Raw genomic sequence first — 21,643 nt, forward strand, 5'->3', positions numbered from 1 at the left:
TACTACTGTTAACTTTCATTATCCTCCCTCATGAGAGAGACATGAGAACATTTCTGTAAGATGTGGGTTTTTGGTAACGGAATTTCAAGGCACAAGACAATGTTTCACTTACAGAAGGCAAAAACATTTATCCAAAACTAAATATAAGTGTTGATATTAGTTGGCAGGGGTCTTTCAACATTATCGTGTTTTGATGTATTTCTAAAACCTTAACACTTTTTTTCCGATAGATGTTTTCTAAGACCCCTTTTAAATCTGACCCAAAATCAAAGCCTTTGCTGTTCCTTATTTTTAAGAAGGAAAATGGTTTATTTATATATATATATATATGCCTTAATTAGAAATAAAGAAATAGACTCTTAGCTCTCATTTGACACCCAATTTGACATGCTCCCATGAACTTCACGTTGCTGCTCATGGGACCTTTTACCTGGAAGTGACCTCATTACTTGTTTCTACATGTAGGCTGTTGTATCTGTATTTTTGTGCTGCTGCGCCTACCTCCATATACGCACACACCCCCAGTCAGAAGACTCAACCCAAACGTTCCCTTACAAATGGAAATTGACGGGTCTTGCTTGGCTATCCTTATGAAAGGAGGGCAGTGTACTCTTTCGACCAATCAGGTCCAGGCCGAGTCACTTTCAGGGAGCGTCACTTCCTTGTTGGAAAAGGGGGAGGGGATTGAACAGAATTGACCTGTCGGGTTTATCCTAGTCGGAGGAGCAGAAGTTTGTTTTCTCTAGTCTGTGTTTTGTGTGTCAATCGTATACTTAATCCAAAGTGAATCTAAATGAACCTGGCCTCGGGACAGTTTGGGATTACCCAGATAAATACAGGATACACTCAAATCTATGGTATGTACCTAAACACAGTTTTTCTGTGTATGTGTTATAGTTCTCTCTTGGTGCCACTCTATCGATTTAGTTTGAGGGTTTGTAATATCACCGAAGTGGCAGACACTTCTGATGAGTGACGTTCTGTTTTATCTTTCATGAGCAGACATATCCACCACATATGTTACTTAAAACACTCAGACGAGACCATGGGGCTTCTGATCCGTACATGTCCTTTACATGTTATCGAAGAAACTTGGCAAAGAGCTCAATACAGCTGTACGTGACCTAGGGGAAAATACAGAGATGTACAGAGTGTATGCATTGCTTGGAGGCAAATTGCTTAGTCATTCAATTAGACATGCTGTCATCAGAGTACTACTGAAGGTGTAGATTTTATTTACACTCAAAAACATTCTAAACATTCACAGATTCTAGAAATTCAGACAGGGCAGAGACAACTGGAGCCTTTGAAACTAAGAGCGAACATAATTTTATTTACACACACACACATTCTGCCTGAGTCAATTAACATATTGCTGATGTGACATTTTGAAGTACGAGACGATCCATTGTGAAAAATAATATTAATTATGCTTATGACAACAGGAAGTAGGGTGGTTATAATCTGTGAAACGTTCTAACCGGAATCTGTTCCAAAAACCTGGTAAATTACAAGGTTGCCAACAAACAACGCATACAAAGTTGTATAGCGGCAGAATAAGATACCGGGTAGGGAGTAGGCAATTTTGTTAAGTTTTTCACTCACCGCGTTTATTCCGAAAATGGTCTGTCCTCACTCTGGTAGCCTATGGACAAACATTAAGAATAAGCAACGTGGTGAGTTGATGCCTATTCGGCAGGTAGTTAGCTAGGTGAATTGATCATGTTACTTTGTATGCGATGTTTGCTGGCATCCTTATTTACGAAGTTTTTTGGAACATTCTTGTTGGAATGTAACACAAATTATACCCACCCCAGGAAGTATGCTTTGCAAGACAAAGCATACGTCCAGGTGTAACGGATGTGAAACGGCTAGGGTGGCTGTTGTTGATGTGTGCAGAAGGGTCCCTGGTTCGCGCCCGGGAATGGGCGAGGGGACGGTCTAAAGTTATACTGTTACACAGGCAGTCATAGGCCATGTGTCATGTTGAATGCATGTGACCTTTGGAGTTGATGTCTATTTTCCAATTTACTGCACTATAGCTATAACACCAACCAAACTAGTATATGACACAACTAGACATCATTGTCCCTAAATAATTTAGCTAAGTCAGTACTTTGTAGCCTACGCTGGTTAGCCAACTCCTTTGAGATCACTGTAGCAGCTAGCCTAGTTGTGATTAGGGTTTGGGTCAATTTCAAAGTAATGACGTACATTGTGCCCAGGTTAGCCAACTGCTTTGGAATTGTAAGTGTAAATGTAACCTTTATTTAAAACTAGGAAAGTCAGTTAAGAACAAATTCTTGTTTACAATGACGTCCTACCCCGGACGACGCTGGGCCAATTGTGGGCCGCCCTATGGGACTCAATCACGGCCGGATGTGATACAGCCTGGATTCGTACCAGGGACTGTAGTGACGCTTCTTGCACGGAGATGCAGTGCCTTACAACGCTGCGCCACTCTGGAACCCAGCCTTTTTCACGTGTCGTTCTGTTGGGTGGGGCCCAGTATTAGTAATCAGTTTTCATAACTCAGTTCAGTAGAGCAAAGACAACTTCTTTCAACCCTATTGTTGAATAAGCTCCTATTAAACCCCTAGGAGGAACAAGCCTATTGTTGAATAAGCTCCAATTAAACCACTAGGAGGAACAAACCATAGAGATCGAGCACTCTAGTGCCCGAAAGTCTGTTTTAGCATGGACAGAACCATTGAGGACTTTTACCATTTTGAAGTAGTCAACTGGGTGGGACTTCCTGTGGGTTGAGGAAGGATCGCATAATTCCGGAGGGATCGGTCAATGAATTATACTTGTGAGCAAACGTTCCATAACTGCAGGTGGCAGTAAATTGCCAACCTTGGCTTTATGCCTGTTCAAACAATACACTCCAGTGGTGTATTCATTAGGAACAAAAATAACCAAACGGAACAAAACGGGGAGGGACCTACCTGAATTTGTCCAATACAAACTCTCGTTTCCGTTGCAAAATGTGACCCACCACCAGGATTCGGTCCAATGTACCAACATTTAAAATGTTTTTTAACGCATGACTTTCAACCTTCATCTCTCCCGAGCCCGTACGGGAGTTGTAGCGATGAGACAAGATAGTAGCTACTACAGCAATTGGATACCACGAAATTAATCTAGCTAGCTAAACAATGAACGGGCATTAACCCAACTCTTACTACTACCAATAAAAACTGATTGTCAAACTGTCATATGAATCTGCAGGAAGCTAAAACTAACCAACTAGGTTCAATGTTAGCTAGCTAGCTAACATTAGGTTATAACTAGCAATGCAAATGGATTTCTGATTTGAATAATATTACTACATGGATCATACATGTAATGTTAGCTAGCGAACAAGCAAACTAACATTCGCTAGCTAGCTATCAGTACATTTTAACTTGCAATGAAAACAACTTTCTGACCAAATTTGAAACGTATAATGCCCGTATACATGGATGAACGCTTCACGGCAGACTGGAACCATTTAACACAGTTTTGTTTCTAGCTACAGCTTATTTGGAAAGCATTGTGTCAAGTCACACCGGTTCACGCTGACCGTGGCTTGTGCAGAAAGTAGCCCATCACAACTTTTTCCAACTGATTTGTTGTGTCGATAGCACCTGCTAAATTCAGGGCATCAATGTAGTTGAGAAAAGTAGTAAAACCTTTTGTAGTTCTAGATGTCTAACGTTATATCTTTCAAAAAATCTGCGGTAGAAAGGATTATCAATACATACTGAGCAGCTCACATTATAGGCAAAAGCATGCTACATGGCAGACCAATCCAAACTCAGCTCCCTGGATGTCCAGCTCGTCCATTATCTCAACCAATCATTGCTAGCGGAAGGTTCCTGACTTTTTCCGTGGCTAAAACAACTAGTCTCGTACTTTAACAATTGTATTTGTATTTACAGATTAAATACAAGTTTGTTATTAAGACACATGAAAGTTCAGAGAAGACATTTCTGCCCAAAAATGCATCTCCTGTGAAGTAGTGACGTGCGTCATATGCCTAGCTTCCTGAAATGGGTCACAAATATTTTCAGTTTTGAGTAAATAGTTTCCGTTGCAAACATTTGACTTATGACTACACACCAGGTGGCAGTATGCACCCTTTCAGTTTGTTTACCAAGACCATATAAGTAGAAGAAGAAGAAAATGTACTACCTCAAAATGGAGATGGCCTCAATGTTGCTGACCAGGCTCTCACACACGCCATAATGGGACCGATACAATGTTACATCCTATAACTATCTCTATTCGCTGATATTGGTGTCTAGTTATCAGCTGGAACTGTATGCTTGTTGTTACTGCTATCCACAGTAACTATAACCCTTAGCTTTACACTGCGGTTCACTGCTGTGTGTGTGTGTGTGTACTTGTTCACCTGCCCGCAATCGCCCGACTATATGTGATTTAAAGTGAAATTCTGAGGCCCGCTAAAATAGAAAATGAGCTGTACAGTCAGGTGCTGGAACAATTTTTTGACGGGTGTGGGATTATTTCTTTTTTTAAGCCTAATTTAGATACGACTATGTTTCTGTTCATAATGTCGGACATTTGGTAGGCTATTTGGTAGTCAACTTGTCTATAATTCGATCACAGGTGGCCGGTGGCACCATAATTGGGGAGGATGGGTGGTTGTAATGGAATAAATGGAATGGTATTGAACACATCAAACACATGGTTTCCAGGTGGTTTTTACCATTCCATTAACTCTATTCCAGCCATTATTATGAGCCGTCCTCCCCTCAGCAGCCTCCTGTGAATTACATACATGCAGCTTCTCTTCTGTTATTAGCCTACTTATTGCCCTAGAAGACAAAATAAATCCTTGCTCACCAGAAAATATGTTCATCAATGTACATACATCAATATAATTATTGTTTGAATTTAGTTGACATCAATGAAGTTCTCTTTCCTCTCTGCTTCTCTCACACAGCAAAAACGTTTAGGGACCAGGGAGAAAATGCAATAACAAAAGAAACTGAAAGGTTTTCTGTACAAAAATTCCAGATGGTAGTTTGAAGGGAATTAAAAGCTGTGTAAACAACCCAACTTGTTTCTGATAAGATTTCCATTCGGCCTGGATGCATATTTTATGTGGTTGAAATAGCTTTTATGATACTGATATAGATAGCACCACAATCTTTACATTTGGTCCCTAACCGCGCATTAATTCTCTCATTGATGCTGAAAAAATAAATAATATTTCTTCACTCCTGTTCCCGAGTCCAATTGTACATTTGGTGTATAATTTTACTGCAAGAAATGCTTAATTCTGCAGAAGTTAATATTAAGGCTATGTGAGACGTTATAGACCTACAGTCAGTGTGCATTTGTTAGTTACTGTTCCATTTAACCAATCTGAACATTAGTGTACCATTGATGTCCCATCTTGTGACTGTCAAATTTGTACAGCGCCTAACAATCATCACACAACATCTTTATCCAACATTAGGCTACAGTTCTGGCCACCTTTTCTTTATTTTCAACTCCATTTAGCAGATTTTCTCATATTGAATTAAACTCCAACATTGTACTTTTTTTCCTCAGTGGATCAACGTACATTTTTTCTGCCCAAGTTCCCAAAAGCATTTGGCGTGTATTTGCTGCGCGTACAGTTAGGCCCTAAAGCTTAGGCTTACACACTGATGCCAGATAAAAATAATGAAAGAAAATCTTCAAAGTAGCCTATAGATAGGAATTATAGACTTATGGATTTTCAATGCATTGTTTTCTCTTTATTCAACCAGGCCGCCAACCGTCCGCCCTTCATTCACACAATATTTCATGACCCTAAACCCGCCGGCGCAGACTCCAGGTTGATTCAACCTGCGCATCACTAGTATGTACGTATGTATGTACTTAAACAGTAATTATACATTACCCCCTGCCCTCATAACAGCCTCAGTTCGTTGGGGCATGGACTTTACAACTGTGGTTCTCAACTGGTTTTGCCTCGGTACCCAAATTTAACCAGGTTGTTTAGGTCGTGATCCAATATTCAAGATTTTTTTTATTTGCCAAAATGGAATCTGGAAAATTATTTTTAATGCTATGTTGATAGTAAATTTACCAATCATATGACAAAGGAACAACAGTCCCACCTTTTCATTGTCAATAATAATTACATTTTGCCCATATTCTTGATGAAGAATGTTAAGCACACTGTTTTGATACCAGAAAATCAACCAAATCCACCAAATAACACTGCTAATAACTCATGCAGCCCAGTCAAAACCTCCAGTGACCCACCAGTTGAGTATTGCTGCTCTGCAAAGTGTCGAAAGTATTCCACAGGGATACTGGCCCATGTTGACTCCAGTGCTTCCCACAGTTGTCAAGTTGGCTGGTTTTCGTTTAGGTGGTGGACCATTCTTGATCTACACGCAAACTGTTGAGTGTGAAAAACCCAGCAGCGTAGCAGTTCTTGAGAAGAAATCATAGTAAGACTTGTGCATCCAGGTATAATGCATTATGACTTGTCATGACCCCTTTATAATGTCATATAAGCATCTCATAATGACCCGGACAAAATAACAGCCAGTTTGAAACATTTGATCAATTATAATGACATATACAACCTTGTTATTACACATTACAAAGGCTCATACACAAGTTATAAAGCATTAGACCTGGATCATCAACATCATTATTTATATATATATATATATATATATATATATATATATATATATATATATAGATTACATTTTATTTTGATAAAAACATTGTTTGATTTTAAAATTGGTGCATTAATGCATACCTGGCTGTCGCTGGGAAAGTGTAACTAATATATATATATATTAGTTACACATTAGTTACACTTTCCCAGCGACAGCCAGGTATGCATTAATGCACCAATTTTAAAATCAAACAATGTTTTTATCAAAGTAAAATGTAATCTAACTGCATAACATAATGTTAGTACTTTTATTTGAATGGTAAACTCTTGATTAACTGGGTCAATTAAGATGGCATAGGCCTACTCATAATACAGGTGGATGTATATTCAATAGGAGTGTGTGCATGCATTGAGGTATTGAGTCTATGGTGCTTGGTGATAAACAATCTGTTTGCCTTCCATTGGGACTTATATTAGCCTACTGATCAACAACATTTTGCTCACATCGTATATAGACTTCTTTCTACTGTATTATTGACTGTATGTTTGTTTTACTCCATGTGTAACTCTGTGTCGCTGTATGTGTCGAACTGCTTTGCTTTATCTTGGCCAGGTCGCAATTGTAAATGAGAACTTGTTCTCAACTAAATCAAATCAAATCAAATTTATTTATATAGCCCTTCGTACATCAGCTGATATCTCAAAGTGCTGTACAGAAACCCAGCCTAAAACCCCAAACAGCAAGCAATGCAGGTGTAGAAGCACGGTGGCTAGGAAAAACTCCCTAGAAAGGCCAATACCTAGGAAGAAACCTAGAGAGGAACCAGGCTATGTGGGGTGGCCAGTCCTCTTCTGGCTGTGCCGGGTGGAGATTATAACAGAACATGGCCAAGATGTTCAAATGTTCATAAATGACCAGCATGGTCGAATAATAATAAGGCAGAACAGTTGAAACTAGAGCAGCAGCACAGTCAGGTGGAAGTTGAAACTGGAGCAGCAGCATGGCCAGGTGGACTGGGGACAGCAAGGAGTCATCATGTCAGGTAGTCCTGGGGCATGGTCCTAGGGCTCAGGTCCTCCGAGAGAGAGAAAGAAAGAGAGAAGGAGAGAATTAGAGAACGCACACTTAGATTCACACAGGACACCGAATAGGACAGGAGAAGTACTCCAGATATAACAAACTGACCCCAGCCCCCCGACACATAAACTACTGCAGCAAAAATACTGGAGGCTGAGACAGGAGGGGTCAGGAGACACTGTGGCCCCATCCGAGGACACCCCCGGACAGGGCCAAACAGGAAGGATAGCCTACCTGGTTAAATAAAGGTGAAATAATAAATAAATAAACATTTGCATAGAAACGTCACTCCAACATGTCACGCCTGTATGACATCATACTGTATAGGCACTGCTGTTAGTTTGAGAATATAAAAGAACACCAATTCAATGCAAATGAGTCCAACATAACTACATGACTTGTGATCACGGATGCTTCTGAAAGTAGTTTTATGTTTTGTTTTTCGTGATCGTATATATATTTTTTATTCAAAAAAAAAAATGAAACGACGATGCACGTTCTAGCTGAATGACTCAAATCTGCCCAAACATAGTTTGAGAAGTAAAAACGCACACATTCACGCTGATCTATAGCTTTCTTGGTCCATAAACATACAGGAAGATTCTTAGATAGCTAAACCTATTGCCTATATATATTCCGACAATAAACTTTCAATTTACGGCTACAGTTGCTGCTGGCCAGGTCAGCACTCCAGTATAATATCTAGCGTTACATCTCAAGTCAAATGGCTCGTTGCCAAAAATGGTGCATGTGGTGCAATACTGCACCTTTCTTTTTGAGAATGAGCTAGCTTGCTGTTGATTTTCGCAGCTAGACATTCTGCATTGTGTAATGCTCAGGCAGTGAGTGGTGGCTGGCATACCAGTAGTTTTGCTATGTAGTGGGCTGATAGATTAGAAAAGGCCAATATCAGACCGAAAAGGAGCTTGCTCGTTCTCTGACGCAGATAGATAGATTAACACTGAGACTTTTGGTGAGTCTCAGGTGTGAGCTGGAGGAACTCTTGATCAGAATCTGGTGAGCAAAATAAACCATGTTTTACCCTCAGATAAGGTTATGCCGTTTTGGATTGGTTGGACTGTCAGAATAGCAATGATAGCGGTTTTGCTACTATTTGGAATAATGGAATAATGTCTGGTTAGCTCATTGCTAAACAATAGTCGTATTTTTCTACTAACTCATAAGCAGTAATACAGAAGTTTTGCCACTTTTGTTAGGGTAACAATGTTTGGCCTTTAACGTCAGTAGTGTTTTAGCAGCAGTAACAACACTGTCTAGTCAGTAAAAATTTCAATACTGGGTTAGACTAATGAAGTATGCCTACCTTCAATAGTTTAGACTCAGTCTCCTATCACAATCAGCAGTAAAAGTGACTGCTACTGGCATTTTATGACACTGTTTAGGTTGGAGTCTGATAGTTGCATTGATGTGGTTGGCTGGTTTCATCTGCACTGTCCCGGTTGTCACGGAGACGATGCCTGAGTGCATGCTCTCATGCTGACTGGTACCTGCCCTGTATTCTCTACCCTCCCAATGCATTGCGTGGTTCTTCATGGGTGTGTGTTGTAAGATTGATTGTTGTTCATCTATCTGCCTCTAATATAGTGTCTGGGTAGTTAGGTGAGCTAGCCTAACCTGTCTAGCTAGTAGTTACCCCTCAGAGCCTGGTTCCTCTCTAGGTTTCTTCCTAGGTTCCTAGTTTTTCCTAGCCACTGCTTCTACATCGCTTGCTGTTTGAGGTTTTAGGCAGGGTTTCTGTATAGTGTTTTGTGACATCTGCTGATGTAAAAAGGGCTTTATAAATACATTTGATTGATTGATAGTTCGCTCACCAGAGGTGAAAATGCATGGATATTGGCCAAGTGTGCAATGTAAACAATAATAATAATCTTGTTTTGTCTTGGGGAAATAAATAAAACCTAAATGCTGTTCATCATTACCGTTGTTTAGTGAGTCCAACTGATCTTTCACTTGACTTGACAAATATGTCTTTTGAGCGTGTACTTTTTGATACTAAATAAAGAGTTTGTGTTACATTAGAAATGAGAAGTGTGGTTTGTTTTTACACCCACAAAAAAACACTTCCTGTGTTGTGTGCTGTTGGTTGAAAGACAAGAGGAGAAAGCTGGCAGTGAGACTGCCATGTTCCTTGGCTGCCATGATCAAATGACTTCAAGTGCAGCCAAATGCCTTTCATAAAAAATCTTTGTTTTGTGTTTGTTTTCCACCTCAACAAAGTATTTGTTTTTATCAACCATAGTCTGCAATTCAATTTAAAGTAAACATGTGTAATATTTCAACAGCATTTAAATAGAGGCCTCTGGGATATTTGTCAACATAGAGATAGACACAGATAGAATTAGTATTATCTCTTTGGTTTCCAAAAGATGAGCCAGTCAGTATGCCCATGTGCCACGCCAAAACACCACTCTTTGTCTATCCTTTAATTTGCCTGCGGATTCTGGTGTGTTGCCTAGCGCCCAAATATTTATCAGAAAGGAGGGCAGCGTGACTCGTCAGCTTACTTTCCGCCCCTCCCTTGCTACTTTCTCCAAACCCGAGTGGGGACTTGTTCCAATATTTTAAACATGCATCCTTCCTTCTTTCCTTCCCTTCCTTCTTTGATGTTCATTACTGATCATCACTAACTGATCAACACACGATTGGGCTGGTGAAAAACAGCAGGCTGTTAATCATGATTTCACTTATTTAATCCTGAACAAATCAGTGATTGCCTCAAGGAAAAGGAGGGAGGAAAGCACTTATAAGGTATTTGAACTTGGCCTAGGCCTAATTTGGCTTAGTATTGGCTGAAGGGCAAGGTCACAGCCTTGCTAAAGCTCTTAACTAGGTTTCAACAAGGTTTTTGTCAAGTGTGTCAACACCACTGTCCTCCCACTGGACATAGATTAAGTAATATCGTCAGAGTGAACAACAGTAATCGTCTCCAAGTAATGTAGTATGGCAAAATAAAGTTTGTCTGAATACTATAGTACAGTATTTCACTAGTAAGAATGTAGTATGCAGTTTGACTAGTAAGGCCACAACCTCTCTGTCACACTTACTCTCTCTCTCAATCTGTCTCTCTGTCTGACTGTCTTTATCTCCCAGCCATCTCTCTGTAACATGTAGAATTATTCTGAGCCGGCATGACTGGTTGGTTGGCTCTGAAACTTAAAGATACAGTACTTTTCAGGGCATGACACACACACACATTCTTGGGAATAAGAAATCCATTCTGCTAGCCAGTATGGGTGGAGAGGGTGTAGCCTTCTTGCCCTGTGGCTCACCACCACTGAAAGGGCACTGTTTAACATATTCCACCTTGTTTACTGCATTTCTTAAACCTGCAATGTTTGTAACTAACTATCACTGCTTCAGTCACAATGTGTACATTCCATATACAAAACACAGTGGGAAATGGGATCCACCTGGTTATGTAATATTATGAGAAACAGCTGTATAGAAGTCCTTAGACAAACTGTTTTGATCAAATTATATGGCACACACACACACACACCAGTGTTTCCCTTATTCATTTAGCATCGGTGGCCCACCGCTAGTGAATATACTGTACGTAGAATCATTGGTCAGTTTATCAATGGAACAGGATTGCTTCAGGTGATGTTTCTCTTGTCATGGAGAATGTGTTTGAGGAAATGGTACTGCATCATTCATTATTTTCTCCAGACATTTGAGCAGCATGGAATGCTTTTTGTTTTATTTTGCTCAGAGTTATTTCAAGCCAGGATTATGCATTATGGTATCAATGATTCTGACAATGATCAAGTCTGTGTTTTCTGCTATGAGTGACAACGATTCCTGTTAATTGTGTGTTTTTTTCTCTCTCTCCAGTCGCAGCCTAGACAGTATTCTCCCACTTCAGTGGCACAGGTGGCTGTGAATCCAGCACAATTTGAGGTAACGTCAATACACACATACACACCTCTTCCTTTTCTCAGTCCATAGCCTGCAGTCACCTTTTCTTTGGGATAGGTCTTAGTCCAATCTGGCTTCTAGTCTATTTGACCCCTTCTTTGGGTGATATTTGGTACTGTTAATGTCTTTCCTGTTTCAACAGAGTAGTGTTGTTCAGTGTGGCCTAATCAGGCAAAGGATTGGTCACACCCAAATCTGCAGGGAGTGGAACTTGTGAGGCACTGATATTATATTTTTGGCCGATACCAATATCCAATATTTTCCTTGCCAAAAAATGATACTGATAACAGATATTACATTTTTTTTGTGGCCTTTTAAGCTTTCTAGTACAGTTAAATTGTTAACACACACAATGACGCAGCAGTCTAAGGCACTGCATCGCAGCGCAAGAGGCGTCACTAAAGTCCCTGGTTCGAATCCAGGCTGTATCTCATCCGGCCGTATCTCATCCGGCCGTGATTGGGAGTCACATAGGGCGGCGCACAATTGGCCCAGCGTCGTCCGGGGTTTGGTCGAGGTAGGCCGTCATTGTAAATAAGATTTTGTTCTTAACTGACTTGCTTAGTTCAATAAAAGCTACAAACACACACACACAAAAGTTATTTAGTTGGCATTTACGCATGTCCCCATTACCAATAAAACATAATCAAAACCTATTTGTTTCACTTACTTGCTGTGCTGTTTTGTTCATTTGTTTAGTCGTTTCATTCTCAACCAGGATTTCTATGGAACGCCGTTTGGGTCTTTGCAATAGAATGCCGTTTGGGTCTTTGCATGTCAAAAAAGATACACCTCAAATAACACTTAGAATTTTTAACTAGGCAAGTCAGTTAAGAACACATTCTTATTTACAATGACGACCTAGGAACAGTGGGTTAACTGCCTTGTTCAGGGGCAGTACGACAGATTTTTACCTTGTCAGCTCGGGATTTGATCCAACAACCTCTCGGTTACTGGCCCAGTGCTCTAACCACTAGGCAAGTAACACTATTTGATGTGTCAAATTAGCTTGTTGACCAATCAGGACCTGAATATGACGGCACGTCACATAATAATTTAACGCGTTCATACATTTTTTACGTAGTTATTACACATTGATTACACAATCACTCGTATTTCATATGTCTCAACGATTCATCGATACGTATGCAATGATGACGGTAAAGTTGTCTCGTGCACCTACAGTGCTTGCTGGTCATAAAAAAAAAGGATAGCTAGCTCATGGTTGCAAACAATGTTCTTCCCCAAAAACATAGCAAAACGACACGTTTCAGTATCTATAGTTAGCTACTATATAGCTCTTAAATAACCCTAATTTATAAGACCACTCTTATTTGATTAATGGTGGTTGGACCCATCTATGTGAAGCTAGCCACAATAAGGATTAGCGACGATACTGGACTTTGCAGTTAGCCTTCAAGATAAAAGTATTGCATAATTCTACTACTTTTATTCATTTGCATCACTGTCAATTACATACTTTTATTTTGAAGACTAACCACAAATTCCACTATTGTGCCTAATCCTTATTGTGACTAGCTTCACAATACAACCTGGTCTGTTCCAGCCTCACTAGCCAGATTAAGCTAGCTGGCTGCTTATAATGTTAGCTTTGGGCAACAGTGTTTCGTTTTATTTATTTATTTACTTCACGTTTATTTAACCAGGTAGACCAGTTGAGAACAAGTTCTCATTTACAACTGCGACCTGGCCAAGATAAAGCAAAGCAGTGCGACAAAAACAACAACAGAGTTACACATAAACAAACATACAGTCAATAACACAAAAGTACAGTATGTGCAAATGTAGAAGAGTAGGCAATAAATAGGCCGTAGAGGCAAAAATAATTACAATGTAGCATTAATACTGGAGTGATAGATGTACAGATGATGATGTGCAAGTAGATATACTGGGGTGCAAAAGAGCAAGAGTGTAAGTAATAATATGGTGATGAGGTAGTCTGGTGTGCTATTTACAGATTGGCTGTGTACATGTACAGTGATCGGTAAGCTGCTCTGACAGCTGATGCTTAAAGTTAGAGAAGGAGATATAAGACTCCAGCTTCATAGATTTTTGCAATTCGTTCCAATCATTGGCAGCAGAGAACTGGAAGGAAAGGCGGCCAAAGGAGGTGTTGGCTTTGGGGATGACCAGTGCAATATACCTGCTAGTGTGTGTGCTACGGGTGGGTGTTGCTCTGGTGAACAGTGAGCTGAGACAAGGCGGGGCTTTACCTAGCAAAGACTTATAGATGACCTGGAGCCAATGGGTTGGGCAACGGATATGTAGTGAGGGCCAGCCAACGAGAGCATACAGGTCGCAGTGGTGGGTAGTATATGGTGCTTTGGTGATAAAATGGATGGCACTGTGATCGACTGCATCCAGTTTGCTGAGTAGAGTGTTGGAGGCTATTTTGTGAATGACATCGCCGAAGTCAAGGATAGGTAGGATGGTCAGTTTTACAAGGGTATGTTTGGAGGCATGACTGAAGGAGGCTTTGTTGCGAAATAGGAAACCGATTCTAGATTTAATTTTGGATTGGAGATGCTTAATGTGAGTCTGGAATGAAAGTTTACAGTCTAACCAGACACCTAGGTATTTGTAGTTGTCCACATATTCTAGGTCAGAACCGCCCATATTCTAGGTCAGAGTAGTGATGCTAGTCGGGTGGGAGGGTGCAGGCAGCAATCGGTTGAAGAGCATGCATTTAGTTTTACTAGCATTTAAAACAGTTGGAGGACATTGAAGGAGTGTTGTATGGCGTTGAAGCTCGTTTGGAGGTTTGTTAGCACAGTGTCCAAAGAAGGGCCAGATGTATAGAGAATGGTGTCGTCTGCGTAGAGGTGGATCAGAGAATCACCAGCAGCAAGAACGACATCATTGATATATACAGAGAAGCTGGCTAGCTATTTATTTTCATGACCTGAAGTTCAATTTCAATAGGCAAACAACAAGTGCCAACCTAGCTAATACTTACTCACAAGGATTCCTAAATCTTTGCTAAGAATAATGAAAATGACTGCAGTTTCTACGGGTTATTGTTTTCAGGCTGGTTGTATTGATGCTAGCTAGGTACCAAGCTAAAGCTAGCTACACCAGAAGTTGAGGTCAGACAAATTATACTTTATTACCAGCGCGGTATTGTAAACACATCGTTCGTGGTCGCTGTTCGCTTGTTTGTAGACTTTTTTGTACAGCTTTGACAGTGCTACTGTATCTTTTTTGACACGCAAAGAAACAATCGGCGTTCCATAGTACGTATGTCGTGAAGCTAATAGCAGTGATGCTATTGCTGTGTAACTCCGGTAGGGCAACATCTGAAAAATAGCGCACTTGATAATGTGTACCGGTGCTCAACCAGTCGGTGAAAGTCAACATCACCCACGACAGAGAACAGTTGATTGTCAAGGGCAATGAATTCCATTATGTTGGCTTCAATGGATTTTGCCTATGAGTTGTCTCGCTGAAATGTTCTTATTCTTTCAATTGACTGCTCTACTTGTTGACTGCTCGATCCACACAGCAGACATTGTGAGTTGGCTTAGGAATGCTGTGTTGCACATGTAGCGCAAAATCTTACGTGGGGTCATTACGTCATGTACCTACATTATATAGGTATGCACGTCAGCTTTGACATCAATGTTGCACGTCGGCGTTAAGCTAGACATCGGCCTATACCGATGTTGGCATTTTTAGCTAATATCGTCCGATTCCGATCTGTTCCCCAATATATCGTGCATCCCTAAGTGGAACAATGGTTTAAGAATGACATTTTCTATATTCTATACGTTCTATGTTCTTTATGTTCTACACCTTCTATACTCTATACGTTATATGTTCAGGAGGCTTGGTAATGTTATGTGCTTGGTTTTATTGAGGGAAAACATGCAGCACTTCCTTGGCTCGATAAAATGTGTTGACCTCCAGACATAGGTTGTTAAGAAATGGGTTGTTAAGAAAAAAATGACATACTGTACAAATCACGAGGTTAATTGCTTTCTTAGTTCTATTATTAGGTCCAGCTTAGATTGACTGTTGTGTGTGTCAATCTGATCCCAACTTCTGTCAGTGCAAAAGCTCCACTCTAAACACTGTAGAACTTTCTGCTAGTTGGTCTTGCTCCAGAAAATAGAAAGATTAAGGACAGAGAACGCCTCTAGTCGGCCAACATTCAACTGCACCTTCTTTAACTGGTCTCCAGCCCAAAATGTATAATAATAATAGTGATAATAATAACAATAATAATATTTATAGGGTCTAAACAGATTGGACAAACTGTTATTTTGGTTGAATGTTTTTGTTGTTGTGGTAATTGGGTGGGCTGTGGGAGGACTGAACATATTCTTATAAATGGGTTTTAATCAAAGTGCAACCAACATTTCAACATGGGTTTAGGTGTTCGTTGTGTCGTTGACCACTCGGGACAAAGGGATTGCAGAACTGGTTTCCCCAGAGATGTTGTCAGTTGCCTGAATCTCTTCCCTGAATTTATTCAAAAAGTCCTCTCTTCTATGCGCAGACAATGCCATGGTGACGGCACAGGGCAGAGATGCCAACCTGTGGTGGCGTATTCATGTGTCGCTCAACTACCCTGTTGGGCCTTTTCCATGACAATGCAACATAAAATGTCATTTATCCTGGTTTCTGCCTCTGCGTGTCACCCAGGGAGAGGCTTTGGTTGAACATGCAAAGCTATTTTTCAAAGCAGACTATGTGCTTCAGTGTGGTATGTTATGTCAACATAGTCACATTTAACCATGATAGTTATGTCACCTAAGCTGACATACATTATTGAGTGTATGGGATAATGCTGATTGAATAGGGTGTTTTAAGGTTATTTGAGTCGAATACCATACCCCTAGACTAGAGCTTTTATAGTTACCCCTTATAAGAACATGACCTTGAGGTGCCCTCCTTCTGCTTAAAATTCCTTTGGCTTGAGCTACTCAATTCCTTTGGCTTGACCTACCGAACTAATCAGGTTTCACTTGTATCATACACAGGCATGCACTGCATACCTACAGTGGGGCAAAAAAGTATTTAGTCAGGCACCAATTGTGCAAGTTCTCCCACTTAAAAAGGTGAGAGAGGCCTGTAATTTTCATCATAGGTATACTTCAACTATGACAGACAAAATGAGGGGAAAAAATCCAGAAAATCACATTGTAGGATTTTTTATGAATTTATTTGGTGGAAAATAAGTATTTGGTCAATAACAAAAGTTTATCTCAATACTTTGTTATATACCCTTTGTTGGCAATGACAGAGGTCAAGCATTTTCTGTAAGTCTTCACAAGGTTTTCACATACTGTTGCTGGTATTTTGGCCCATTCCTCCATGCATATCTCCTCTAGAGCAATGATGTTTTGGGGCTGTTGCTGGGCAACACGGACTTTCAACTCCCTCCAAAGATATTCTATGGGGTTGAGATCTGGAGACTGGCTAGGCCACTCCAGGACCTTGAAATGCTTCTTACGAAGCCACTCCTTCATTGCCCGGGCGGTGTGTTTGGGATCATTGTCATGCTGAAAGATCCAGCCACGTTTCATCTTCAATGCCCTTGCTGATGGAAGGAGGTTTTCACTCAAAATCTCACGATACATGGCCCCATTCATTCTTTCCTTTACACGGATCAGTCGTCCTGGTCCCTTTGCTGAAAAACAGCCCCAAAGCATGATGTTTCCATCCCCTTGCTTCACAGTAGGTATGGTGTTCTTTGGATGCAACTCAGCATTCTTTGTCCTCCAAACACGACAAGTTGAGTTTTTTCCAAAAAGTTATATTTTGGTTTCATCTGACCATATGACATTCTCCCAATCTTCTTCTGGATCATCCAAATGCTCTTTAGCAAACTTCAGACTGGCCTGGACATGTACTGGCTTAAGCAGGGGGACACGTCTGGCATTGCAGGATTTGAGTCCCTGGCGGCGTAGTGTGTTACTGATGGTAGGCTTTGTTACTTTGGTCCCAGCTCTCTGCGGGTCATTCACTAGGTCCCCCCGTGTGGTTCTGGGATTTTTGCTCACCGTTCTTGTGATCATTTTGACCCCACGGGGTGAGATCTTGCATGGAGCCCCAGATCGAGGGAGATTATCAGTGGTCTTGCATGTCTTCCATTTCCTAATAATTGCTCCCACAGTTGATTTCTTCAAACCAAGCTGCTTACCTATTGCAGATTCAGTCTTCCCAGCCTGGTGCAGGTCTACAATTTTGTTTCTGGTGTCATTTGACAGCTCTTTGGTCTTGGCCATAGTGGCTTTTTGGAGTGTGACTGTTTGAGGTTGTGGACAGGTGTCTTTTATACTGATAACAAGTTCAAACAGGTGCCATTAATACAGGTAACGAGTGGAGGACAGAGGAGACTCTTAAAGAAGAAGTTACAGGTCTGTGAGAGCCACAAATCTTGCTTGTTTGTAGGTGGCCAAATACTTATTTTCCACCATTTGCTAATAAATTAATAAAAAATCCTACAATGTGATTTTCTGGATTTTTTTTCTTCTCATTTTGTCTGTCATAGTTGAAGTGTACCTATGATGAAAATTACAGGCCTCTCTCATCTTTTTAAGTGGGAGAACTTGCACAATTGGTGGCTGACTAAATACTTTTTAGCCCCACTGTATCTACAGATGTAGGATCTTAATTTGATCACCCTGTTGCAGGTTAACTTTCCTGCAATGCAGAACATTTTAAGACTTGTCGTGTATTTGAGGTTTAAAAAGGGTTCTGAAGTTTGTAATTTCTACTTTTACATTTCTGACTTGATTTTTCCTAACATTTTTCGGATCAACCCCTCCAAAAATGTATTGGAATCCACATTATAATTAAAATGTTCTGTTGCCGCAGGATTATTATCCTGCTGTAGCAAACTGGCTCAAATTAAGATCCTACATCTGTACGCACACGATTATGTATAGTACCGTATGCATCTGTACAGACTTGATGATCAGTCGTTTGTTGTTCGATCACAAGGCACAGAATGAAATCGGGAAGCAATTGGATAAGGCAAGCTGAAAGTAATCAAATGTAACCTAGCTTCGTTGCATTACAGAGTGCATCTGCCTCCTCCACCATGGCTACAAAGCCAGGGGCGGTGTCTGTGACAATGGGTGGTGCCACAGCAAGTGGTGCCACAGCGGGAGGAAGTCCTACTACAGCAGGGACAACACAAAGAGGAACGACCAAAGTGGCGATGCCAGAGGTAGACTGACTGACTTAGCTGGGTCTTTGGAGATTCCTTTGGGACAACCTTGGCGCATTCTGATGTTCTTAACCCCCTTCCCTCATTAACATGGGTGTAGTGTACTCTGTTACATGGAATCTCTCTTATCCCTCTCTTCTCTTCATGCTCAGTTTCATCTTCAGAAACACTTCATTCACAAAGTCTGCAGCTGCTTGGGCTCTCTACCATTGACTTCTTCTCAGCTTTACCTATGGTGCATTCAGATATGCTTACTTCAACCTTCACCATGACCGCAAAGAGCTTATTGATTGTGCTATTTTACATGCTGGAGAATGGGATTAGGACTCTTCACTGTCCATTGGAATGGTGCATAAATGTGTTGTTGCCTCGCTTTCTCAACCACATTTCCATAATATGTTCTGCGCCTGCTTCTTGGTTTGTAGACGGCATTCGTCTCTCCAGCAGGTGCTACTATTATTGACATACCAACACCTGGGACCAATGGCAGCCCTAAAGACACCCCAAAGGTAACTCAAAACACCCCTCCCCTAAATATTGTTCATGGTTTCATCCTCTGAATCTTATTGTGTATGTATCTTCTGAATCACTAACACAGAGAAGATGCTGCCTACTACATACAGACTCGAATCATTGGCCATTTTAATAAATGGGTCACTTTAAATAATGGTACTTAATTAATGTTTACATATCTTACATTACTCATCTTATATGTATATACTGTATTTTATACCATCTATTGCATCTTGCCTAAGCCGCTCGGTCATTACTCATCCATATATTTATATGTACATATTCATATTTTATCCCTTTAGATTTGTGTGCATTAGGTAGTTGTTGTGGAATTGTTAGATTACTTGTTAGATATTACCGCACTGTCGGAACTAGAAGCACAAGCATTTCGCTACAGTCTATTAACATTTGCTAACCATATGTATGTGACCAATAAAATGTGATTTGATTTGAATGGCTGTTGGGTTTTAAGTTACGGGTAGATGTTTCCCGTATACACATATCTAGGATCAACTTACTCTCCTCACATGCCTAATTTAACCTTAACTGCCGTGGGCGAGGGTAAAAATCTGGCGGGACGTGAGCTGGCAAATTGAGGCGTGTGTGGCAGCTCCCCGCACCTCTCCAAAAGCTGTCAAAGCAATCCAAATCAAATAGAATTTAATGTGTTGCATGCGCCGAATACAATGGGTGAACCGTGAACTTCTTACTTACGAGCCCTTTCCAAACAATGCAGAGTTAGAAAGTAAGACAATGTGCTGGGAAAAAAGGAAATTGTAACACAATAAGATAATAACGAGGCTATATACAGGGAGTACTGGTACCAAGTTAATGGGCTGGGTTACGATGTGGTTGAGGTGATTGAGATAATATGTACATGTAGGTAGGGGTAAAAATGACAAGGCAATCAGGAAAGATAATAAACAGAATAGCAACAGCGTGTGTGAAGAGTGTGAACGTGTGAGTGGGTGTGTGGCATCAATATATAGTACCAGTCAAAAGTTTGGACACCTACTCATTCAAGGGTTTTTCTTTATTTTTACTATGTTCTACATTTTAGAATAATAGTGAAGACATCAAAACTATGAAATAAACATGGAATCATGTAGTAACCAAAAAAATATTAAACCTATCAAAATATATTTGATATTTTAGATTCTTCAAAATAGCCACCCGTTGCCTTGATGACAGCTTTGGACACACTTGGCTTTCTCTCAAACAGCTTCACCTGGAATGCTTTTCCAACAGTCTAGGAGGAGTTCCCACATATGCTGAGCAATTGTTGGCTGCCTTTACTTCACTCTGCGGTCCAACTCATCCCAAACCATCTCAATTGGATTGAGGTTGGTTGATTGTGGAGGCCAGGTCATCTGATGCAGCACTCCATCACTCTCCTTCTTGGTCAAATAGCCCTTACACAGCCTGGAGGTGTGTTGGGTCATTGTCCTGTTGAAAAACAAATGATAGTCCCACTAAGCGCAAACCAGATGGGATGGCATATTACTGCAGAATGCTGTGGTAGCCATACTGGTTAAGTGTATGGTAAAGTAACCATCACACCACCTCCTCCATGCTTCACGGTGTGAACTACACATGTGCAGATCATCCGTTCACCAACTCTTTTTTTCACAAAGACACGTCCGTTGGATCCAAAAATCAAAACTTTGGACTCATCAGACCAAAAGACAGATTTCCACTGGTTGAATGTCCATTGCTCGTGCTTCTTGGCCCAAGCAATTCTCTTCTTATTATTGGTGTCCTTTAGTAGTGGTTTCTTTGCAGCAATTTGACCATGAAGTCCTGATTCACACTGAACAGTTTATGTTGAGATGTGTCTGTTACTTGAACTCATTGAAGCATTTATTTGGGATGCAATTCCTGTGGCTGTTAACTTCTTGGATATAGGGGGCGCTCTTTTAATTTATGGATAAAAAAACGTTCCCGTTTTAAACAAGATATTTTGTCACAAAAAGATGCTCGACTATGTATATAATTGACAGCTTTGGAAAGAAAACACTCTGACGTTTCCAAAACTGCAAAGATATTGTCTGCGAGTGCCACAGAACTAATGCTACAGGCGAAACCAAGATGAAATTTCATACAGGAAGTGCCCCAGATTTTGAATGCGCTGTGTTCCTATGTCTTCTTATATGGCTGTGTATGGGTGACGAATGAGCTTAGACTTTCTGTCGTTTCCCCAAGGTGTCGACAGCATTGTGACGTATTTGTAGGCAAATCATTGAAAGATTGCCCTTAAGAGACTACATCTACCAGGTGG

The 21,643-nt window shown here is 40.6% G+C and overlaps 1 protein-coding gene across 50 annotated transcripts in view; it reads left to right on the plus strand.

The window, feature by feature from the left end:
* Nucleotides 1-21,643, plus strand: part of LOC109891632 (proline-rich protein 36) — a 95,330-nt gene that overhangs the window by 31,253 nt on the left and 42,434 nt on the right. For 35 of the 50 annotated variants that reach the window (XM_031825561.1, XM_031825562.1, XM_031825579.1 and 32 more), the window contains 3 exons: nucleotides 11,571-11,636; nucleotides 18,703-18,852; nucleotides 19,278-19,361. In XM_031825561.1, coding sequence (XP_031681421.1) covers nucleotides 11,571-11,636; nucleotides 18,703-18,852; nucleotides 19,278-19,361 — 300 coding nt within the window. Of the gene's footprint in view, nucleotides 1-708; nucleotides 858-8,532; nucleotides 8,733-11,570; nucleotides 11,637-18,702; nucleotides 18,853-19,277; nucleotides 19,362-21,643 lie in introns of those variants that run through there. The other 15 variants (XM_031825585.1, XM_031825598.1, XM_031825575.1 and 12 more) reach the window with 6 other exon arrangements.

Source organism: Oncorhynchus kisutch, linkage group LG5 (genome assembly GCF_002021735.2).
Source record: "Oncorhynchus kisutch isolate 150728-3 linkage group LG5, Okis_V2, whole genome shotgun sequence".
NCBI classification, from domain to species: Eukaryota; Metazoa; Chordata; class Actinopteri; order Salmoniformes; family Salmonidae; genus Oncorhynchus; species Oncorhynchus kisutch.